Raw genomic sequence first — 21,082 nt, forward strand, 5'->3', positions numbered from 1 at the left:
GATGATTTGCATTTGATTCACTCAAGTGAATTTTAATAATTTCGATGTATTGTTGAAGCGTGTATCGTTCCATTTTTATTAATAGCGTAGTTTCTACTTGTCAAATGTCAAAAATGACAACTTTAAAAGTAACATATACCGAAATAGCGGGCTATTCAAAATAACACCTCTTATTGTAAAATCCTGTATATAGTATATGAACCATGGTTTCTCAAACTGGGAGTTACAACCCTCAGGAGGAGGAAAAAGTAGGGTCACAATCTATCAAGAAAATAAATGAAGTATATGAAAAATCCTTTTATTAGATATTGAATTGCACGTGTTACATAAAGGCACTGATGTTTTATGTTTAGATGAGACATAAAGTGAAAAAATTGAGTTCCAATTTTTTACCTCCAACTCTCCAAACGCTCTAACTAAAACTACCAAATCCGGTCTACGCGCACCGTTTATTGCGTTCTAATAGTGGAACAATTTGCTACGAAATTTTAGTATGTAATAGCGCCTCTACTTGTATAGCTCTATGTGTATCTATTTCATAACTAAGTAATATTTAAAGATGTTCAATAAATAAATCATTTTTATACACCACTATTCAATCTGTGTAATCCACGTGTTTCGAAACAGTTATTTCTTCGTAAGGATAAACATATAATGAAATTTATGAATACAAGAATTACAAATTTTATTATATTAACTATCATTGTACGTTTATTTTGATAAAGAAAACATTATTTCGAAAAAAGGTGTTTTTTTTTAAATAAATGATGGTGTACAAAAGGTGAATTCATTTCATTAAAATAAAGACGTTGTTCATTATTGAATCAATAATCTACATTTGATGTAAATAAATTATTTTCAAGTGATTATTTACTATTTGTATTTAGTTCTTAAAATCACCATAGACGAGAAGCGTTTTTCGCACAAGTAAAAAATGTTAAATGGATAATATTTTCAAAGCATCCGTTACTAAACTTCCGTATTCACATTGTCGTGCAAGACAAAAGTTATGTAAATATTGAGAAAAAATTTATCAACCGATATTTCAATTAATTGGTTGCGAGTCTCAAGTAAAATCTCAGTAATATAAAACTTTTGGTTCCATGATAAATCAATACAGTGAAAATTTAGCACACCTTTAAAAAGTGATATAAAGTCATTATAAACGATGAAAAAATAATTTAAACCTAACCTAACCTAACCTAACTTAACCTACTTAACCCAGCTAGTAAAGTTTTTGTTTCATCACTTTCCATGACTTTATATAACTTTTTAAAGATTTGATGAATTATCACTTTGATGATTTATCCGGTCACCAAAACTTTGATAACTGTTAAAATACGTCTGTAGTGAGGGGGTCGTAAGTTTTTTAAGCGTTAAGTTACTTTTTACTTTAATTTTTGGCTTTTAAGGGGGGGGCGCGACACCAAAAAGGTTGAGAAACGATGGCATAGACTAAATCAGGTTGGCCAATATTTTAACTGGAGGGTTCAATTACGAAAGATTTGCTTAAAAAACCGTCACTGAGAAAACTTACTGACATAAATTTCGGTTAATTTATTGAAAATCTGGTCAAAATTTTGGTATTCCTGTTAAAAACGGGACTGCAGGCCTTTAACGAATGAATTGACTAGTTCTTAACAAAGTTTCAAAAGTGTTTTATGAGGCCGGTGGAACACAGTTCACGGGAATTCATGGTGATTAATATTTTATAAGGAAATTGGCATGCTATCACTTTTTTAACAAGATCTTTTTCCTCCGTGGACTTAGAAAAACTACTAATAGTTTACTACGTACTGGTACTTTTGTATGTGTGTTTTTCATGTAATCAGTAAGGGAATTGGTACTCTTGCGAAGCATGGTGCCTGTCATGGCCATATAGACACAATGAGAGGCGCTACTGCATACTAATATCTCGTCGAACTGGTTCCACTATTAAAACGCGATAAGCTGTGCACGTAGAACGGAATCCGTAGTTTTAGATAGATCGTTGGGAGAGTTGGAGGTCAGTTGGAGGTCAAAAAGCGAAACCTATCTTTTCACTTTGGGTGGTTATGGGCCGCTAAACGAAGTCCCCTGTCGCTAAACTTTTTTTGTGAAATCCTTGGTTCAAATATTTACGTAAATCAAACATAAAATGCTATTAGTGAGGTAATGTGGGATACTTAACGTTGGGTGACGTTAAAAAATTAAATTTAAAAAAAGCCTTTGAAGTATCAACCAACTATTGGTAGGTTTGGATTCGCTAACTGAAAACCTATTCAAATATCGCTATTAACAGAACCAATGGTGTTTCATCATTGCTAAAATCATAGACTCATTCAATGTAAATTAAAACTTGTTGATGCATGAGTGCGCACGTGATACTGCATATTCCTACGTAATGCGTAAAATTATTCAAGTTCGATGAACTTAATTTTCAAAAATTCAACTGACAAGTAATTATATCATTTCCGGCAGCGATATCATCCCAAAAACAACAGTCAAACTTCTCGTCGTCAATTTAGATTCAGACTTTTCGTTTAAAAGTCAAATAAATAGGACTGTAAGCACCGGTTTTTTTCACCTAAGACAACTCAAGTCTGTCCGAAGAAACCTTCCTACAGAAGCAACAAAACTACTTATCAACTCTTACGTAGTCTCACGTCTCGATTACTGCAATAGCATTTATGCCAGCCTTCCAAAATATCAAATTGACAAACTTCAATCAGTGTTGCAGCAGCACGGCTCATAACCGGAGTTTCAAAATATTCGCACATTTCAGAACACCTTCGTAACCTTCACTGGCTCAAGTGCCCTAAAAGAATCCAGTACAAACTGTGCTAGATGGTGTTTAAATCCATCAACGAAATGGCCCCACCCTACATCTCTGAACTATGCGTCCCGGAAAACACTGGTCTGAGGCAGTCAACTTTTAGATCAGCAACAACATCAGCTGTAGGCAGACTGATAGAATCTAAGCGCAAGCCAAATACTAAGTTTGGTGATCGCGCTTTCGGAGTATCTGGGCCGAAGGCTTGGAATAAACTCCCTCCGGAACTAAGATCCATAACAAGTCAAACAGAATTCAGGTCTAAACTAAAAACTTACCTTTTTAAGCTGTCGTACCCTTAAATTAAATATACCATTCCTAAGAGAAATTCCAGTTATATTCCATTATTCAATTAACCTGTTAACCGGTGAGTTCAGTTTTGAATTACGCAGCATATAACGGGCGCGAACTCCTTCACTAGGACGTATAAATACGTCACGCCCGGTGGACGTTAATTTTATTTTTATTTATTTTTTATTTATGCATCAAAAAAAGTGAAAACATCGAATTAAAAAAATAGAATATTTACAAACAATTATAAAGATTACAAAAAATATTCAAAAGGTTATAATTACAGAACAATAAATAAAAGCACACAGATAAAAGAGAAACATTAAGTTTAACCAATTAAAATATGTAAAAATTAAAAACTCAATTTCCGTGTGATATGTTCGGAAATATACCTACGTCCCGCTCGTTCCAGGGCGCAACATATATTTCAAGGACGTATTTATACGTCCTACCCGTACCCGATACTGTTTACGTTTGACGTATTTATACGTCCCGCCCGGTTAACAGGTTAAGTCCTAAATCCTGTATCTAAATTTCGCTAATAAACAATTAGAAAATGTTAATTAAGTGTTAATCTCAAGTGACCTACCTGGTAAGTATTGTACTGTATATTTTCTCCATAAATAGTTAAGTAATAACATAGATCACTGTAGAAATGTATTATAAGTTTGTACAGCGCCCTTGAGGTGTTTTTGCACAAAAACGGCGCTATACACGTCATCCAAGTATTATTATTATTATTATTATTATCATATCAGACAAGCGATAAAGCAGATACCAACATTTATATTTCTTTCGTTTAAATTTTTTGACACGTAGTAATTTTTCAAGTTTATTGACTTTCGAAAGTAAATTTTTCATCTTTTGAAAGGGCAAACATTTTGTTATAAAAACACTCATGTTCACAAATTCTGTAAATTTTAAAATAATATCCCTAATTTTTCATGAGATGTTTTGATTGGTTTTAATAAAAGTTTTGTATTTAAATCAATGGATAACCTAGGCATTAAAACCCTCAGGGCCCTTAAGTTTTGTAAAGTTTTTGAACTGTCAAGATGCGGATTGCTCGAGAACTATTTTATATTATATTATATAACTACACGAAACTAAAAAAAAAATTCAATCTTACACAGTTATTAAATAAATTACTGTCACTTTATTTTTTTCGTTTAATATAAAATATTTATATATGTGATTAATATAAATGTTACATGGAATTATTTCATTTTTTTCGAGAGCGTCTACGATAAACTTTGAAATGAAAATACACATGATTTTCTTCCTTTCTAAAACTGTTTACATCATACATCTCACCGTAGTATAAAATGAGATAGCATGAGTTTTATGAGTCCGTCTAAGGCTGAGAGAAATATCTCCCTAAAAGACTCCAGGGTGTTTGCCGACCGCTGTTGTAGAGCTTCGGTTTTGATTCAGAGGTCCAAGATGTCCAATTTCTTTATAATATCGTGAAAGAAACTATTTTGATCTAGGTTATTTAGAACCTCTCTGAAAGCTTAAGTAATATGCTTTCCCAATACTGAAGTAATGAACCGATAGTCCTGTAAGCGTTTTGTTGTGCCAGGAGTAAGGTAATTTTTTTCTTACTTCGGGTAAAATTGGTATGATTTTATTATTAAATCTTATTTTTTTTGTTTCTCAACAGGTAGACATAACTAATTCAGCAGGATCCGTAGACTCGACTGCAGATGTCGTGATCTCTGGAATCTTCATCAAAAATGTTGTGCCGAATAGTCCTGCCGGTATCAGCGGTCAACTGAGGGTAAGTTGTCAATGCCTATGATATCTGTGAGGATAACGTATGGATGGTATTTTAAGTAGTGGGAGGAGAGGAAGTTATTGAAGGAAAAAGGCATAAGGGTGGGTGGGAGTCTAGGGTTAGTGAATCCAGGTGTAACGGACACATTAATCAATCCCCGAGGCTATGGGTCGTAAGAGTAAGAATCGAAAAGATCTCGTACCCATACTCCATTCCAAATAATGATAAAAATACACTTCCCCCAAATGAGAGATTTATGTGATATCTAAGTTGTTTTTTACATCATATACTATATAATTTAAAGTGTGTTTATTCTATCTACATTTCAATGGAAAGTTCTCTGAAGAAATACCTTCATTGGCACCACTGAACACGATAGGTACGTTAAACGCGTGCCCGACTTTTTTTACACTGTTCACATTTTAGATATAAAAACTCATATTTTTAAAAACGTGTTTTTATGCTCAACGGTGATATTATAATAAATTAATAATTTGTCACATAAAATTGTAAAATGAGGGCCTCAGCACGGGAAAAGCACCCAGTGAGGCTCACATACCAAAGCATATACTATAAAACAATTATTGTCTCGATAAAAAAATATAATAATTTGTACAGCATCTTAAATACTATATACTTAAAAATTGAACTTTTGAAAGCGAAATTATCAAGAGTTATTGTTTTTTTACATTTGTTTATTTACAATTTTGCGGACTGACAAAGATTTTTTACTTTTATGTAGCAATACTCGAAGCATTTTCATGCACTAGAGCAAGAAATAAAGTACATTTTATATAATTATTATTTTGACTAACCGGCAAGTCCAACTATGCAATTTGTGTGTGCTAATTTCTAACATTTATGAACAAGTTTTTCTGAGAAAAAATACATGCTGCCGATGGGAATAGAACTAAATACCTAGAGATTGAATTGCGCTACGTCGGCTTATTTAAAAGTATTGCTTAAAAATAATACGTTATCCTTTGTGCTGTGCATAAAAAACCTTGTAAACATAAATTTATCATTAAAATATTAACAGCTTTGTTTATTCTTTGTCCACCTCGCTAGGAGGTCCTGTGCTGAGGTGGACTAGACTTATTTAAGTAATTGAGTCTTCTAAGTTCTACGTCGTTTTGGTGCTGTTTTTAATATTATTTTATCGACCTCTTTCAGCCAAACTTTAATTCTTGACTTGTAGATACTAATCAAATTTAATTCTTGACTTGTAGATACTAATGAACTTTTATTCTTGACTTGTAGATACTAATTAAATTTGATTCTTGATTTGTAGATACTCATCATACTTTTCAATTCGGTTTATATCTGGGAAAGGATTTTGTGGAATTTTCAATAGGCCAAGCCATGATGTATATAACGTCATTTGTCAGTCCCATTATTTGATCTGCTTTGATGGATACGCGGTCGAGGGTTCCGTATTTTTTAACAGTTTCAATAGTGTATTCTTTACTTATATTTTTTGGGCATTTGATACTTGAAAACTTTCGAAAAATCTCTGTTTTCTCTTAATAATTATTTTTTTAATTGCCTTCCAGGTGAAGTTAACATAACACCGATTATTGGATTGATTGATTAACTATTTTTCTTTCTTGCAGACTGGTGACCGAATCCTAGAAGTAGATGGAGAGGATGTGAGGACAGCATCCCATGAAAAGGCTGTTCAAATAATTCGTGCAGCAGGGGACCCAGTCACATTTCTGGTGCAAAGTCTCCTTCCTTGGGTGAGATGAAACAAAATACTTACATTATTCTATGCCTCGCTTCTAAAAGGGCCAATATAATGCTACATAGGCGTCGTGAGTTTTGCAAATTTGACATTGGCCCTTACTTTTTCTTCATCAATACTTAAAAAAAATATCATGAATAATATATTTGGTATTTATTATAATTTGCTGCACTTCCTTCTCCTTTAGACAACGTTTCGTAAAGCGTTACAATTTCATTCATCAGTGTAGAGTAAAAAGAGTTATTAAAATAATCTCTTATTTTTATCTCTCTGACCTCTAGAATTTCTATATTCCGTCCACTTTGACTTTGTTTTAACTCACCCGTTTTGCATTGTGTCTCTCTGTAAATTTTTTGTACGTTCCGTAACTTGTCCAAATGGTGGCCGTTTTAATTGTTCAGAAAAGATTATTTTTAAAAGTGTGATACCGTCGTATTGATTGAGACTTATTATATCATAGTAGGCTGATACTGAGTGTAGGGATTTGCATTTTGTTGGTCTGTAAATTTATTTGTTCGTACGGTTACCGTTCCGTGACTGTTTTGATATTCCAGTAAATATCAAATTTGAAATATTCTTGTTTATTTGGAGTTATTCCGCATGTTTCCAATATTATGGAACCTACCTTCCTGAAGAATGTTTGATAAAAGCATTTTCATGTAGACAGTGACGTGTCGTTGGACAAATTGTATAATGCCTTATTTATAATTTTAAAATGTTACTTGACATATACCTACGGTTTATATTTAAGTGGGTAGGTATTCAAGATACTTACAAATCATTTGGTTTCAGAGGAAATTGTGTTTTTATTGTTTAAATATTGAAATCTTGTAGGCATTATTTTCTGACTGAAAATTGCTGCATTTATTTCGATCAATTATTACGTTTACAATACGAAATACTTTAATTAATGTTTTGATTCTGACATCGCCCTGAGACGAACGAACCAATCTTTTTTTAATAAAAATACATATATTTTCCACAGGTAAATTTAGGAAGCTGTCTGAAACAGAATGAGCGTGTTCTGTTTTTGGATATTTCTAAAACAATAATAGAACCTCAGCTGTCAGTTTGACACTTCTTTAGAACGGAAAATTTTGTAGGAATACATTATTTGGATTTGTAGGCCAACTTGTCGAATTTGGCTGCACGCAAAAGGCTATTTAAAAACATCACTCACAAACAACAAACTTTATCTAAAAAATAAATGGTAAAATATTACAATTAAAAATAAATCGATAAAAATTTTAAAAAACTAACTAACCAATTAACCATCACGCCGTTTACTCGCAAGGGTAGGCAGAGAGCAAACAACTCGGTCTTGGCACACACTCCTCGCCTCATTCACATTCATACATCGTCTCATACATACTCTCCTATTATTCTGACTCTTGCCATGTCTTCTTCGGGCGTCCCCGACTTCTGCTACCATTCGCATTTGCATCATATATCCTCCATACATTCCTTTCTTCGCTCATTCGCTCTATTTACCCAAATCATCTAAGCGTCCCTTTCTTAATCATACTCATTACGCTTACATCAGCCTTGCACTCTTTGCGGATCTCCACATTCCTCACACGATTATTGATAAAATTGTACTGTTACTGTAATCCCCAACCTAAATCTCCATTAGATATTTAAGTTGAAACCAATGTTGTTTTTATGGAGCCTTTGCATGTAGCGGAATTCGACAAAATTAACATTTGTTTTTTTTATAAAATCATTATTTAAAACCCAATGACATAATAATAAAACCAAACTTTTTCTCTTACGTATAAAATAAGTAATGATAAATCTACCAATGACAGATGCTCATTGAAGTATTTATTTAATCCCTTTCATCTTGCAAAACGCGCTGAATAAAACGTGACTGGATTAGCAACGGATTTTGCTAATTGGGTCAATGTTTGTACTTTGCTCATTAATAAATTCAAGGAATTGGCACTACTGAAATGTTCCACTATAAGTTTTATTCCAGCCATATTGAAAACCATTAAATCCTAATGAGGTATTTTCGCAAACTTATATTTCTGATTCATACCATGGCGCATTGTACTAAAAATGTGTAATTTTTATATATACATTATTTAAAAAAATGTATTGAAAGTTTTTATTACATTTTTGATACTTATTTATTTATTTATACTAGGTTTTTACAGATTATCTTACTTACGCAAGAACAATCCAGCAAAAAATTAGTCCATACTCGATTAGGTTTATACAATTTCCATTTCGATGCATTAATTTGCATACATCTAAATAAAGATTTAAAAACACATTTTTAACAAATAACAAATTAATGATATTATATAAAAGCTAAATACATGCAAGAGACAAAAAATACCCAAGTAGAGATACAAGAGGCAAGGAATAAATAATATAATTAGCGCAACATATTTTTTAGCAACAGCAGAACAGTTTTTCTGAATCCATAAAAAATATCGACAAAAATGTCTACTTCAGCACAGTCTATTTTACTATATAATCGACAGATTTGAGAAATAGGCGACATTATTCTATTGAAACAACGGGAATTGGGAAAATTTATTTTAATATTGCTGTTGCTAATGTGGTACCAAAATGACCTTGAATTATTTTGTATAAATATATAAGATCAGCCAATTTCCTTCTAATTTTAAGTGCATTAATTTTGAAGTATTCGAGACGTACGTCGTGTGATCAAAGATGGTTATGTAGACCATATTTGAAAAATAACAGTCTTGGCATCTTCATTTCATTTTCTACAATGTTTTCAAATTTACACTAATGTGGATTCCAAATAGAGCCTCCGTATTCAAGTTAAAATCGTATCAAGGCATTGTAATGGGTCCCAAAAATTCCCATAATTTCAAGAGATGTCATTAATTTATAGATGAAATATGAATTTAGAATCAAGAGTGATTCCCAGAGCTCTTATAGAAGACACTTTTTTTTAAAAATAACTATTAATAACATCCTTTATAATTCTATTTCCTAGCATACGTTTGTAGCAAAAAAAATGCTATTTCTCAGTGACAGTTCAAAAGGACATCCGTCGTCAGAAGTATGTACGTATGCACCAATACCCACAATTATAAATACTTATCTATTAGTCACCTTTATCTGTGTAAGTTCTCAATCAATTCACAAATTTCTCGCTTGTACTATTAGTTTCCGGACACCGCGTGTATATTAATTAAAACAATATTACAACATGAACATACATTATGGCTGTTTCATCTCGTAGAGTTAATTTATTTGATGGAAATATTTAATTTTGGATGTGTAGATCTACAACTGAAAGAACCATATTATATTGTTATATCATAATACTAGCATCTTCTATCTTTTTCGTTTTAATGCAAGAAGTGTGAGAAAGAAGAGAACGATTTTCGATGACTTGCTTACGAGCTCTTGCTAGGACTAGTGTACGTTTATGTTATGTATGTACATATTCAATTTATTTTCTTTCTTAGAAAATAATTTTGAACATGTTTTTATCAGCTACAGTTATTTACTACGTTATTTATGAACTTACTATGTAAATTGTGTACATGTACGTGTGAAGGCCCCTGGCGTAAATAAATAAATTGTGTGCATGTACGTGTGAAGGCCTCTGGCGTAAATAAATCAATTGTGTACATGTACGTATGAAGGCCCCTGGCGTAAATAAATAAATTGTGTACATGTACGTGTGAAGGCCCCTGGCGTAAATCAATAAATTGTTACGTGTGGAATTTACGATGTACGCCACTGTATGCTATGTTTCTACTAACACTTTTTATCATCGTAATTCTGCAAATTTGCTTGAAGTTTCAATTTCCCGATTGACCTAATTAATTGTAAACGCTTTATCTGGTATTCGTGTTAATGAGTTTTTTTCAATTAACAGACATTCAACGAACGGATGTATATATTTGTGAAAATATATGCAATCGGGGGTTTCCATTTTTTAAGATGAAAAGCATTCTGGCGTTACAAATCATCAAACAATATTTAATTTGCTACTCTTATCAATATAAGCAGAAAATGTTGCTTGTGCATTGATGGAAGCCTTGACTAGTAGAGGATTTTACTCGAATGCTTGTGTAATAACCCGGCGCACTTGTACACTTAGCCACTTACTTAATGTAGATATAATGTGCTAAAAAAATCAATTTGCAAGTTCGATAAAATTTTTGTCGATCTACACCATAGAAATAAAGAAAATCACAAGAATTGCCTTGTCGCCGTGTTACCTTATCCAAATATTTGACTAATTGAGGCCTAAATTTATAGTACTGAACTGTGTTTACGAAACTCGAATGGAATGGAAATCTACTATGTCAGGAATGTAACTAAAACAGAACGCTGGGTTAAATAAATTTATTCCATTCAAAATTGTATTGATTGCACTTCTAGTTTTCCTCTATCTTAAATTTCTTGCATACAAATACGTTTGTAAACTGAATGATTTAAAATTTCGAACCTGCAACTAAAATCCTTATTCATATCAAACTATTTCCTGTCTAATTTAGGATTAAAAGGCGAATTTATTGAGCATCTTTATAGATGCTCTCAGTATCGCCCCTGGAGAAACACCACCGATCAGAATCGAAAGTCGCTTGAAGTAGTTTAACCGTGTTTGGTGATTAGACCTGAATAGCGCAATCTTCCTTTTCTCCCATATCCTTCCCTTCCATTCATACACTGACTGGGCTGTAGCTAGGATACTCGAGTATTTCTGCTTTGTGCCAAATTGCTTATCGTATTACCCCTCCAGCTGTCCATCTATTTCCTTTCTCAATTACAACCCCATTTGCAAAAACATCCCTTATTCTTTTCGGGTGGTTTAACCGAAGTAAACAATCCCCTTTTAACAGCATTGATCTTTTATCAAGCGAATTATTTTAATGTCATGCTATTTGATCGGAAACCAACGAAAATTATTTATATTTTTTTAAATATGTTGATAGTTTTTGTGAAAACCATTCCTTTACAAAATATCTGTTTATAACTAACTAACCATCACGCCGTTTCCCCGCAGGGGTAGGCAGAAATGACAGAACGACAAACTATGTCTTGACACACACTCCTTGCCTCATTCACATTCATCCATCGTCACATACAAACTCTTATATTATTCTGACTCTTGACATGGCCCGACTCTAGTATCTGATTCACTTGATCTTGCCATATCTTCTTAGGGAGTCCCCAACTTATATCATTCACCTTTGCATCGTATATCCTCCTTACACTCATTTTCTCTATATCCCTAAATCATCTGAACATCCCTTTCTTAATCTTTCTTATTACGCTTACATCAGTTATGCATTATTTGCGGATCTCAACATTTCTCGCACGATCATACATGGTTTTACCACACTCACGCCGCAGGGATCTAATTTCCACAGAATTCAATATACTTTCATTCCTCTGCTATTTCTTCCTCTGCTATTTTTATGCCTCACTGCCATACATCAGGGTAGGAACGAGCACTCTATTATGGACTGCTACCTTCGCAACTTTGGACATTTTTTGTTCGCCCCAACTGCGTTCAGTCCTCCGTTAATGGAGTTACAACAAAACAACACAACACAACACGACAAGGCTGTATATTTTTCTGGTTTATGGACTTTACTGGAAAAACTTGGAGCTTATTTTAACTTTTTTTATTTCGTATCACAAAACATGCTTTTTATAATATCTACGTTGACAATAACAATTTATTGATAACGGGCCCGACCCTTGTACAGCTAAACACTGTTTACTGTAATAAATTTCTGAAGGAAAGAACACCTTTTCACTGGGAACAATCCCTTTATAGGTTAAAAATACTAATCCATTGACACTTGTTGATATACACAATGAAAAAAAAAGCAACTGCTTATCGACATATTAGAGCTCTAAAATGTCAGCACAGATTCACACCATTTCTAATAATCAACTATTCAAACAATCCATAGATGGCGACTGTATCCAGAATTATTAAAAACTTATCTTTTACAAAATTAAACAAAGGCAACATGAGATACTTTATAATATACCATAACATTGTATGTAGTTTGGTTTAGTTGGAATGTGAATATATTTTTAATATTTATTTTCGCAACAATTATCGATATAAATATATATATAAAGAACACAATTTTAAACTTTTTTCCACTTGTTTTTTATTTGACCGTGACCGGTTTCAGCCTGTTAGGGCCATCTTCAGACTGGTACAATTTTTGTCTTAAACTAGGGTTTATATACATAGGCAAATTACATTGAGGGGAGGGGTTAACATAGTAGGTTGATATGAATTATGAGGGGTTTTTCGTGAAATATGATATTTCCCAAATAAGTATTGTTATTAAAATCAAATGAATTTATCTGTAGAACTATGGTAATTATGCCTATTAGGGCTATCAATTTAAGGATTTACCCAACATAAATTTATGGGTAATCTGTGTGGTTAGGAAACATATTTTAATGGATTTTATATAATTCAAATACATATTTAGGATAGGTGACACACTGATTATAATGGGTATAGCAACGGAGATTTAGCAATTGATTCTAATTTTGTGTTCATAACATTGTTGGGGTTTACTTTTTTAGTTAGGCGGGTTATCTCTAATGACTCTAGCCTATCTAATTTATGACCTTTGTCGCAGGTATGTAAAAATTTTACATCTCTATCCTTGTCAAACGAGTGTTTATTCTCAAGTAAGTGTGCCGCAACATTCGACATCTCGCCTTTGTCATTTACCCAGCTTGAAAAATGTTCTTTTATGCGGGTTTTGAATGATCTACCTGTTTGGCCTATATAGTAAGACGGGCAATTGGCACAGTTGATTTGGTAAACTCCTGAGTTTTCCATTTTATCCCTTTTGTCTTTGTTATTTATTAGGATTTTACCTAATGAATTTACATTATAGAATGCTGTTTTACAATTGTCTTTATTGGTTATCCTAGATATTTTTGTGGATATATTACCAATAAAAGGTATTTTAACCCATTGTTTTTTTGTGACATCATTTTCATTGTTGATTGTCAGACCTTGTGATATGATTGCCAGTGTGAGTTTTTTATTCTTTTTCTTTAATAAACTATCTATAAGTTCACTACTATATCCATTATTATTTGCTATGGTTTTAATAACATTGAGTTCATTATTATAATTTATACAATTCAGGGGTATATGTAAGAGTCTGTGAATGAGTGAGTTAAATACTGATAATTTGTGAGAAATGTGGTGTCTAGATGTGTTATGTATAATGTTGTCGCTGTATGTTGGTTTTCTGTAAATTGTAAATTCTAATTTATTATTAATTATTTCAATACCTATGTCTAAAAAATTAATTTTATTTCCCCCCATTTCCATTGTAAATTGGATGGCTTTGTTGATTTTATTAATTTCTTCTAGAAAATTATCTAATTGTCTGTGAGTTCCCGTCCAGATAATTAAAATGTCATCTACGTATCTACGATAGAAGGTAACATTTTTAAATGATTTTAATTTTTCTATCTGTTCTTCCATGTGATCCATGAAAAATTCGGCCAGCACCGGTGATATCGGGCTGCCCATGGCTAGTCCATTAGATTGAATATAAAAATTATCATTAAATCTAAAGAAGTTTTGTTCTATACATGTATTTAGTATTTCAGTTATTTCTTTCCGTTCTATCAAATTAGTATTACGTTTTTCCATGTAGTTGTTAATAATTATCTTTAATTCGTTTGTCGGTATGTTAGAGAATAGGCTGACGACATCAAACGAAACCAGAGTGGCATTGTTAGGTATGTTTATGTCTTTGATGAGGTCTATAAGTTGTAAGGAATTTATTATGCCGTATTTTGATTTGTCTTACGGACAGCAAAGCAGCCAAACTTGCAGTTACCGCAGCCCACAGAACATGGACCACACAGGAGATGAAGAAATGGTACAACATTAGAGATAACGTAAATAATTATTTATATTATGTACACACTGCACTCACATCACAACTACACCCCGTAGAATTTGACTGCCTTTTTAATGATACTACCCTTATGGTTAACAATAAAATACACGCAACTTACCAAAGACAACTTAAAAAACTAACATATTGGACAGAAAAACAAGTTAAATTAACACCCACGGAAAAGACAGTAAATTCACCCACCCTATTATTTTACGATAAGGTAGTAAATACAACCGATGTAGAATTTAATGATACCGAAATTAAAATGCTTGAAAAAGGTTTAAAATACTGCCCAAACTTACCACTTCAATTAAAAGATCTCGAGAATCTAGCTATAGACACAGATATAGCAACGTCAGACTATAGCAATAAATACCTATGCGCTAAAATAATTAAAAAAGCAACGACTGAGGGTAAATTTTCAAGCGAAGCACACACAATAAAATCATTAAAAATTAAAATCAAACAAAACAACCTTATTATCTCAAAAGCAGATAAAGGAAATAGTACAGTAATCTTAAACAAATCAGATTACATAGAAAAATTCCAAGATGTGCTGGACACTAGTAAAGTAACCCTATTGAAAAAGGACCCCACCTCGAAATTCGCATCTGATGTAAACTCAATCTTAAACTCTAGCAAAGTCCTTATTAAGAATAAATTCCATAAAAATAGTCTATCTGTTATGAACCCCCAATGCCCACGCCTTTATGGACAACCTAAAGTACATAAAAATAACATGCCAGTAAGACCAGTAGTATCATACAATTCAGCTCCTGCCTATAAATTAGCAAAATTTGGAAATAGAATCATCAAAAACACTCTCAATTTTAAATCAAAATACGGCATAATAAATTCCTTACAACTTATAGACCTCATCAAAGACATAAACATACCTAACAATGCCACTCTGGTTTCGTTTGATGTCGTCAGCCTATTCTCTAACATACCGACAAACGAATTAAAGATAATTATTAACAACTACATGGAAAAACGTAATACTAATTTGATAGAACGGAAAGAAATAACTGAAATACTAAATACATGTATAGAACAAAACTTCTTTAGATTTAATGATAATTTTTATATTCAATCTAATGGACTAGCCATGGGCAGCCCGATATCACCGGTGCTGGCCGAATTTTTCATGGATCACATGGAAGAACAGATAGAAAAATTAAAATCATTTAAAAATGTTACCTTCTATCGTAGATACGTAGATGACATTTTAATTATCTGGACGGGAACTCACAGACAATTAGATAATTTTCTAGAAGAAATTAATAAAATCAACAAAGCCATCCAATTTACAATGGAAATGGGGGGAAATAAAATTAATTTTTTAGACATAGGTATTGAAATAATTAATAAAAAATTAGAATTTACAATTTACAGAAAACCAACATACAGCGACAACATTATACATAACACATCTAGACACCACATTTCTCACAAATTATCAGTATTTAACTCACTCATTCACAGACTCTTACATATACCCCTGAATTGTATAAATTATAATAATGAACTCAATGTTATTAAAACCATAGCAAATAATAATGGATATAGTAGTGAACTTATAGATAGTTTATTAAAGAAAAAGAATAAAAAACTCACACTGGCAATCATATCACAAGGTCTGACAATCAACAATGAAAATGATGTCACAAAAAAACAATGGGTTAAAATACCTTTTATTGGTAATATATCCACAAAAATATCTAGGATAACCAATAAAGACAATTGTAAAACAGCATTCTATAATGTAAATTCATTAGGTAAAATCCTAATAAATAACAAAGACAAAAGGGATAAAATGGAAAACTCAGGAGTTTACCAAATCAACTGTGCCAATTGCCCGTCTTACTATATAGGCCAAACAGGTAGATCATTCAAAACCCGCATAAAAGAACATTTTTCAAGCTGGGTAAATGACAAAGGCGAGATGTCGAATGTTGCGGCACACTTACTTGAGAATAAACACTCGTTTGACAAGGATAGAGATGTAAAATTTTTACATACCTGCGACAAAGGTCATAAATTAGATAGGCTAGAGTCATTAGAGATAACCCGCCTAACTAAAAAAGTAAACCCCAACAATGTTATGAACACAAAATTAGAATCAATTGCTAAATCTCCGTTGCTATACCCATTATAATCAGTGTGTCACCTATCCTAAATATGTATTTGAATTATATAAAATCCATTAAAATATGTTTCCTAACCACACAGATTACCCATAAATTTATGTTGGGTAAATCCTTAAATTGATAGCCCTAATAGGCATAATTACCATAGTTCTACAGATAAATTCATTTGATTTTAATAACAATACTTATTTGGGAAATATCATATTTCACGAAAAACCCCTCATAATTCATATCAACCTACTATGTTAACCCCTCCCCTCAATGTAATTTGCCTATGTATATAAACCTTAGTTTAAGACAAAAATTGTACCAGTCTGAAGATGGCCCTAACAGGCTGAAACCGGTCACGGTCAAATAAAAAACAAGTGGAAAAAAGTTTAAAATTGTGTTCTTTATATATATTTATAATGGAATTCCACCATGAAATAACAGTTTCAAATATTAAAATATTAATTATCGATATATTTTATTTGTTACTTTAGCGACTGTATAAAACATTTTATTAACAAAATATTATGGTGAATTTAAGAACAGTAGTGGTATTTCTCAGTCATCTTCGATAAGCTGTCCTGTTCTTCTTTTCCTGAGACGGAATAAAGTTATTTAATTTGTTTTCTATGTATTTTTGTGTGTTTTTTAGAGTTTATTAACTGACGTCTTTCCACAAGTTTTTATTATATGTTGAACACAATCTTATAAGGCAAACATTTTGATTTGAATTTGTTTTACAGTGTTTTTCATTAAAAAGATTGAAAGAGCACTTGTGCCGCAGAAAATGCTTGTGGCGCATAAAAATATTGCAGTTAAGGAATAATATTATGATTACAATTTTATAAATTTCAACAAATTTCGACATTTTTCAGGACATAACTACATCGAGGGTGTATTAAAATAAATTATTTTATATTACTTGCACTATATTATATTTCACGTCAGGCATGATGTTTTTGGAATGCGTCACTGAGAAAAAGCCTTTTATTTTGCTTACGCCTTTACTTTAACCGTGTTTGGTGATTAGATCTGAACGACCACAAACTTCCCAACCCTTCTCGTCAACATTTCTACTATCCACCACGAGATTACTAAGAGCTGGTGTCCCTCAAGGCTCTGTTCTCTCGCCAGCTCTCTTCAACATCTACTTAAGCGATATCCCCAGCCCCAGCATCTACGACCATCGCACAAAATAAACTAAAATAGGCAAATTTGCAGACGACACTGAAATCAAGACGACTTCAGTAAGCGATATAATCTAAGCACGACGCGTCCAAGCCCACGCCTCAGAACTAGAATAATTTTTCAAAAAATGGCGAATCAGTATAAATCCCTCTAAAAGGGCTGCTTGTGTTTTCTCCCGTAAACGCCCTAAAAGATCACCCAACATCCACCTATTCGGAAAAAAGTCCCTTGGCAAAAAAACATTGCATACCACGGAATTACCCTTGACCCGGGCAAAGCATATCACTGAAACATTAATCTCAGCAAAAAAAACCTTTGCATCCCTTTACCCCATAATATGCAAAAGATATAAAAAAAATAAACTTTTAATATACAAATCAACGATAAGATCAAAATTAACCTACGCAAGCCCAATCTGGACCCACGCTTCTAAACCTCAATTAAATAGACTACAAACATTCCAAAATAAAGCCATTCGCACAGTCCTGGGAGCCCTCAAGTGGATGATGGTCACCCAGCTCCACCGTGACTCCGAAATCCCCCTCCTTAAAGACACACATCTTAAGTCTCGCGGAATACTTTCATTCGGGCATTCCAACCAATACTAACCCGTCCATTTCCAAAAAAAAAATTTAAAAAACCCAAACAAATCTTACGTAAATTACCCCCCTAATTACAGCCATGTTTTCATTTAAAAAAAAATTCACAAAAAAAAAAACAAAAATAATTTTCCAACAACCAATTTAAGCTCATGATGAAAGAGTAAGGGGCCTGTTTGGCCCGGAGCTCTGTGTGCCAGTGATACAAAATGACATCTCACAACGTAACCAGATTAAGGTGACATACGACTCTAATGCCTCGGGTTTGGTCGACGTTCACATTTTGATTATTTGTGATGAACGTATTACTAAAATCTCAAATGTTTTGACAGGGATCCCTACGGATGTAAGTTATTTATATTTAAGATCAATCAAAACAGGACCTGACCTTAAAAATATTTTAAGTAAAACGATTTTAAAATTTTATAAAACGTTTTTCAACTATTAAATTGGCAGTAAGCACCAAATTTTATTTTTACATACAATGAATTTGTAACTTCCCAGAGGATCAATGTAGTAATATGTTCATCAGAAATAAATAAAAGAAACCCCACGGAAAGATCAGTTTTCCAGGCCTGCTAAGGCAAAGTCGACTGTAGCTGCGACCATTACGCCGAGTCGCGCGCCGAATATTGTTTTTACACCATTTCATCACTTACGTCGTTCAGATTCCCACTTTATTTTAGAGATTTGATAGGGAAAATTCAACCGCATTTTTGTCTAATACACAAGGGCGGCGCGGCGCATATTTTTGTGCACATCTGCTTCACTTACGTCGTTAAGACTCTAGATATATTTTAGGGTATTGTCTCGTCTTAAGTGTGTCAAAGTCCCACTGCCTCCGGGCAGGGGGGTCTCTTGTGCGGAATTCACATACTGTGTTTTTATCGGAAAGATGACAACAATTAGTGTGGGTACATTGTTATTCGAACAGTTGTACTAAAGGGATTAGAGTATTTTTTTATAATAAGCGCACCCATGAAAAATAACGTGATAGTATTAATTATTTTAAAAAAATCCAATTTGGAAAAGACAATTCAATTAATGTTCCATTAAAAATATTGTATTACTTAAGCAGACCCGAAAAAAATCATGGGATATTATAATTCTTCATTCAATCATTTCAACATTACAATTAAAATAATTTTCTGTTAAATATCATATTATGTAAAAAATTAAAATAATATTCCATAAAAATTTTATACCCACATCTTTGTTCCCAATATCAAAATGTAAAAAAAACAGTGAGGCATTTCAATTGTGAATACCTTTCAGTCAATTTTTTCATTTCATTTAAAAATTTTCCTTAAAAAAACACAGTGAAACTGAAGAACATAAAAATATATTAAAAAGAAAAAAAATACATTTATTTGTCAATTTAATAAAATAAATAGTGACATCACAAAGTTAGAAGACCGGTTAGGATAGGTTAGGAATTTAAAATTATGAATATATATTTTGGTAGAAAGTATTTACAACGTAGTTTAATAACTCTGTTTCTACGATCATCAGGGTACAAAAAAAGCTGTTCACTGCTAGTTTAATTTTGTACCCTGATGATGCTTGAGTTAAGCGAAACCGGTCGGTCATAAATTAAATAAATTCGTGGCTATACACAAATTACACATATTCACATAAGCACGGCTTAATTATGGGGGCTTTTATTAACTAACTTACTTTTATGAAAAAAATATATTATGAAAATAACAATAATAAAAAGGTGCGCATTTATATGCTGATAAAATATATGTCATTCAGAGTATATCGAGAAACGTGTTCTTTTCCTAGTAAATATCATGACGGTATGCAACACTATCAGTATGACAATATCAATGTCAGTATTTGTATGAACACGTGTTCCACCGTCCTTGTAAAACTCTAGCTTTTAAATGATACTCTGTTAGCAACTCTGTCAATTCATTTTCTAAAGGCAGTCCAGTTTTTTACAGGAAAACGAATAATTTGACCAGATTTTTAATAAATTAAGAGTATTTTATCTAACTTAGTATTTCTCCAAGTAGTTTTATTATTTTTTTTCTATTTCCTTAGAACACCGACTCCAGTGACATCGACAGCCAGAAACAGGTCAACAGCTCCACCGACACTTTAAGCGGCAGCCCCCCTGCCAAGACGGGACCGAGCCCCTCGGCCCAGGCCCCCGTGAGTCCTGCCATCAGGAGCTCCGCCAGTCCCGCGGGTAGGGCCCCCCCGCCTGCGAGCCCCAGGGCTTCTGTAAAGAGTCAAGCGCCTTCGCCCACCGCGAGCATCAGGAAGGCGAAGGCTCCGGAACCGCCGAAAACACCTGATTTTGAGGTATGATACACCATTATTAGACGGAACAGTCGAGGTATAAATACGATTCAAATCTTTTTAATAATATTTTATTGATAGCCTTATCCTGGTGAGTATGATTAATTATCATGCACCAAAAAAATACAACACTAGACTTTATGCTCCATTTAATGTGGTTACTTTTTGCATTAATTTTATAAGCAATTCTTGCTCTCAAAGATTGCATCGTGTGATGAATGAAACTCGTTATGTCGACATATTTAACTATGAGGACATTGGTTCCTTTAAAAAGCATGTTTACATTCAGATATGTGATAACCCATATCTGAATTAG

The 21,082-nt window shown here is 32.9% G+C and overlaps 1 protein-coding gene across 1 annotated transcript in view; it reads left to right on the plus strand.

Moving 5' to 3' along the window:
* LOC149412080 (multiple PDZ domain protein-like) overlaps nucleotides 1-21,082 on the plus strand; it is a 402,130-nt gene that overhangs the window by 116,637 nt on the left and 264,411 nt on the right. Inside the window, exons 14-16 of the mRNA XM_089646295.1 lie at nucleotides 4,771-4,883; nucleotides 6,494-6,619; nucleotides 20,506-20,769. Coding sequence (XP_089502421.1) covers nucleotides 4,771-4,883; nucleotides 6,494-6,619; nucleotides 20,506-20,769 — 503 coding nt within the window. The remainder of the gene's footprint in view (nucleotides 1-4,770; nucleotides 4,884-6,493; nucleotides 6,620-20,505; nucleotides 20,770-21,082) is intronic.

Source organism: Hesperophylax consimilis, chromosome 24 (assembly GCF_061612785.1).
Source record: "Hesperophylax consimilis isolate HC1 chromosome 24, BYU_Hcon_1.0, whole genome shotgun sequence".
Classification (NCBI taxonomy): Eukaryota; Metazoa; Arthropoda; class Insecta; order Trichoptera; family Limnephilidae; genus Hesperophylax; species Hesperophylax consimilis.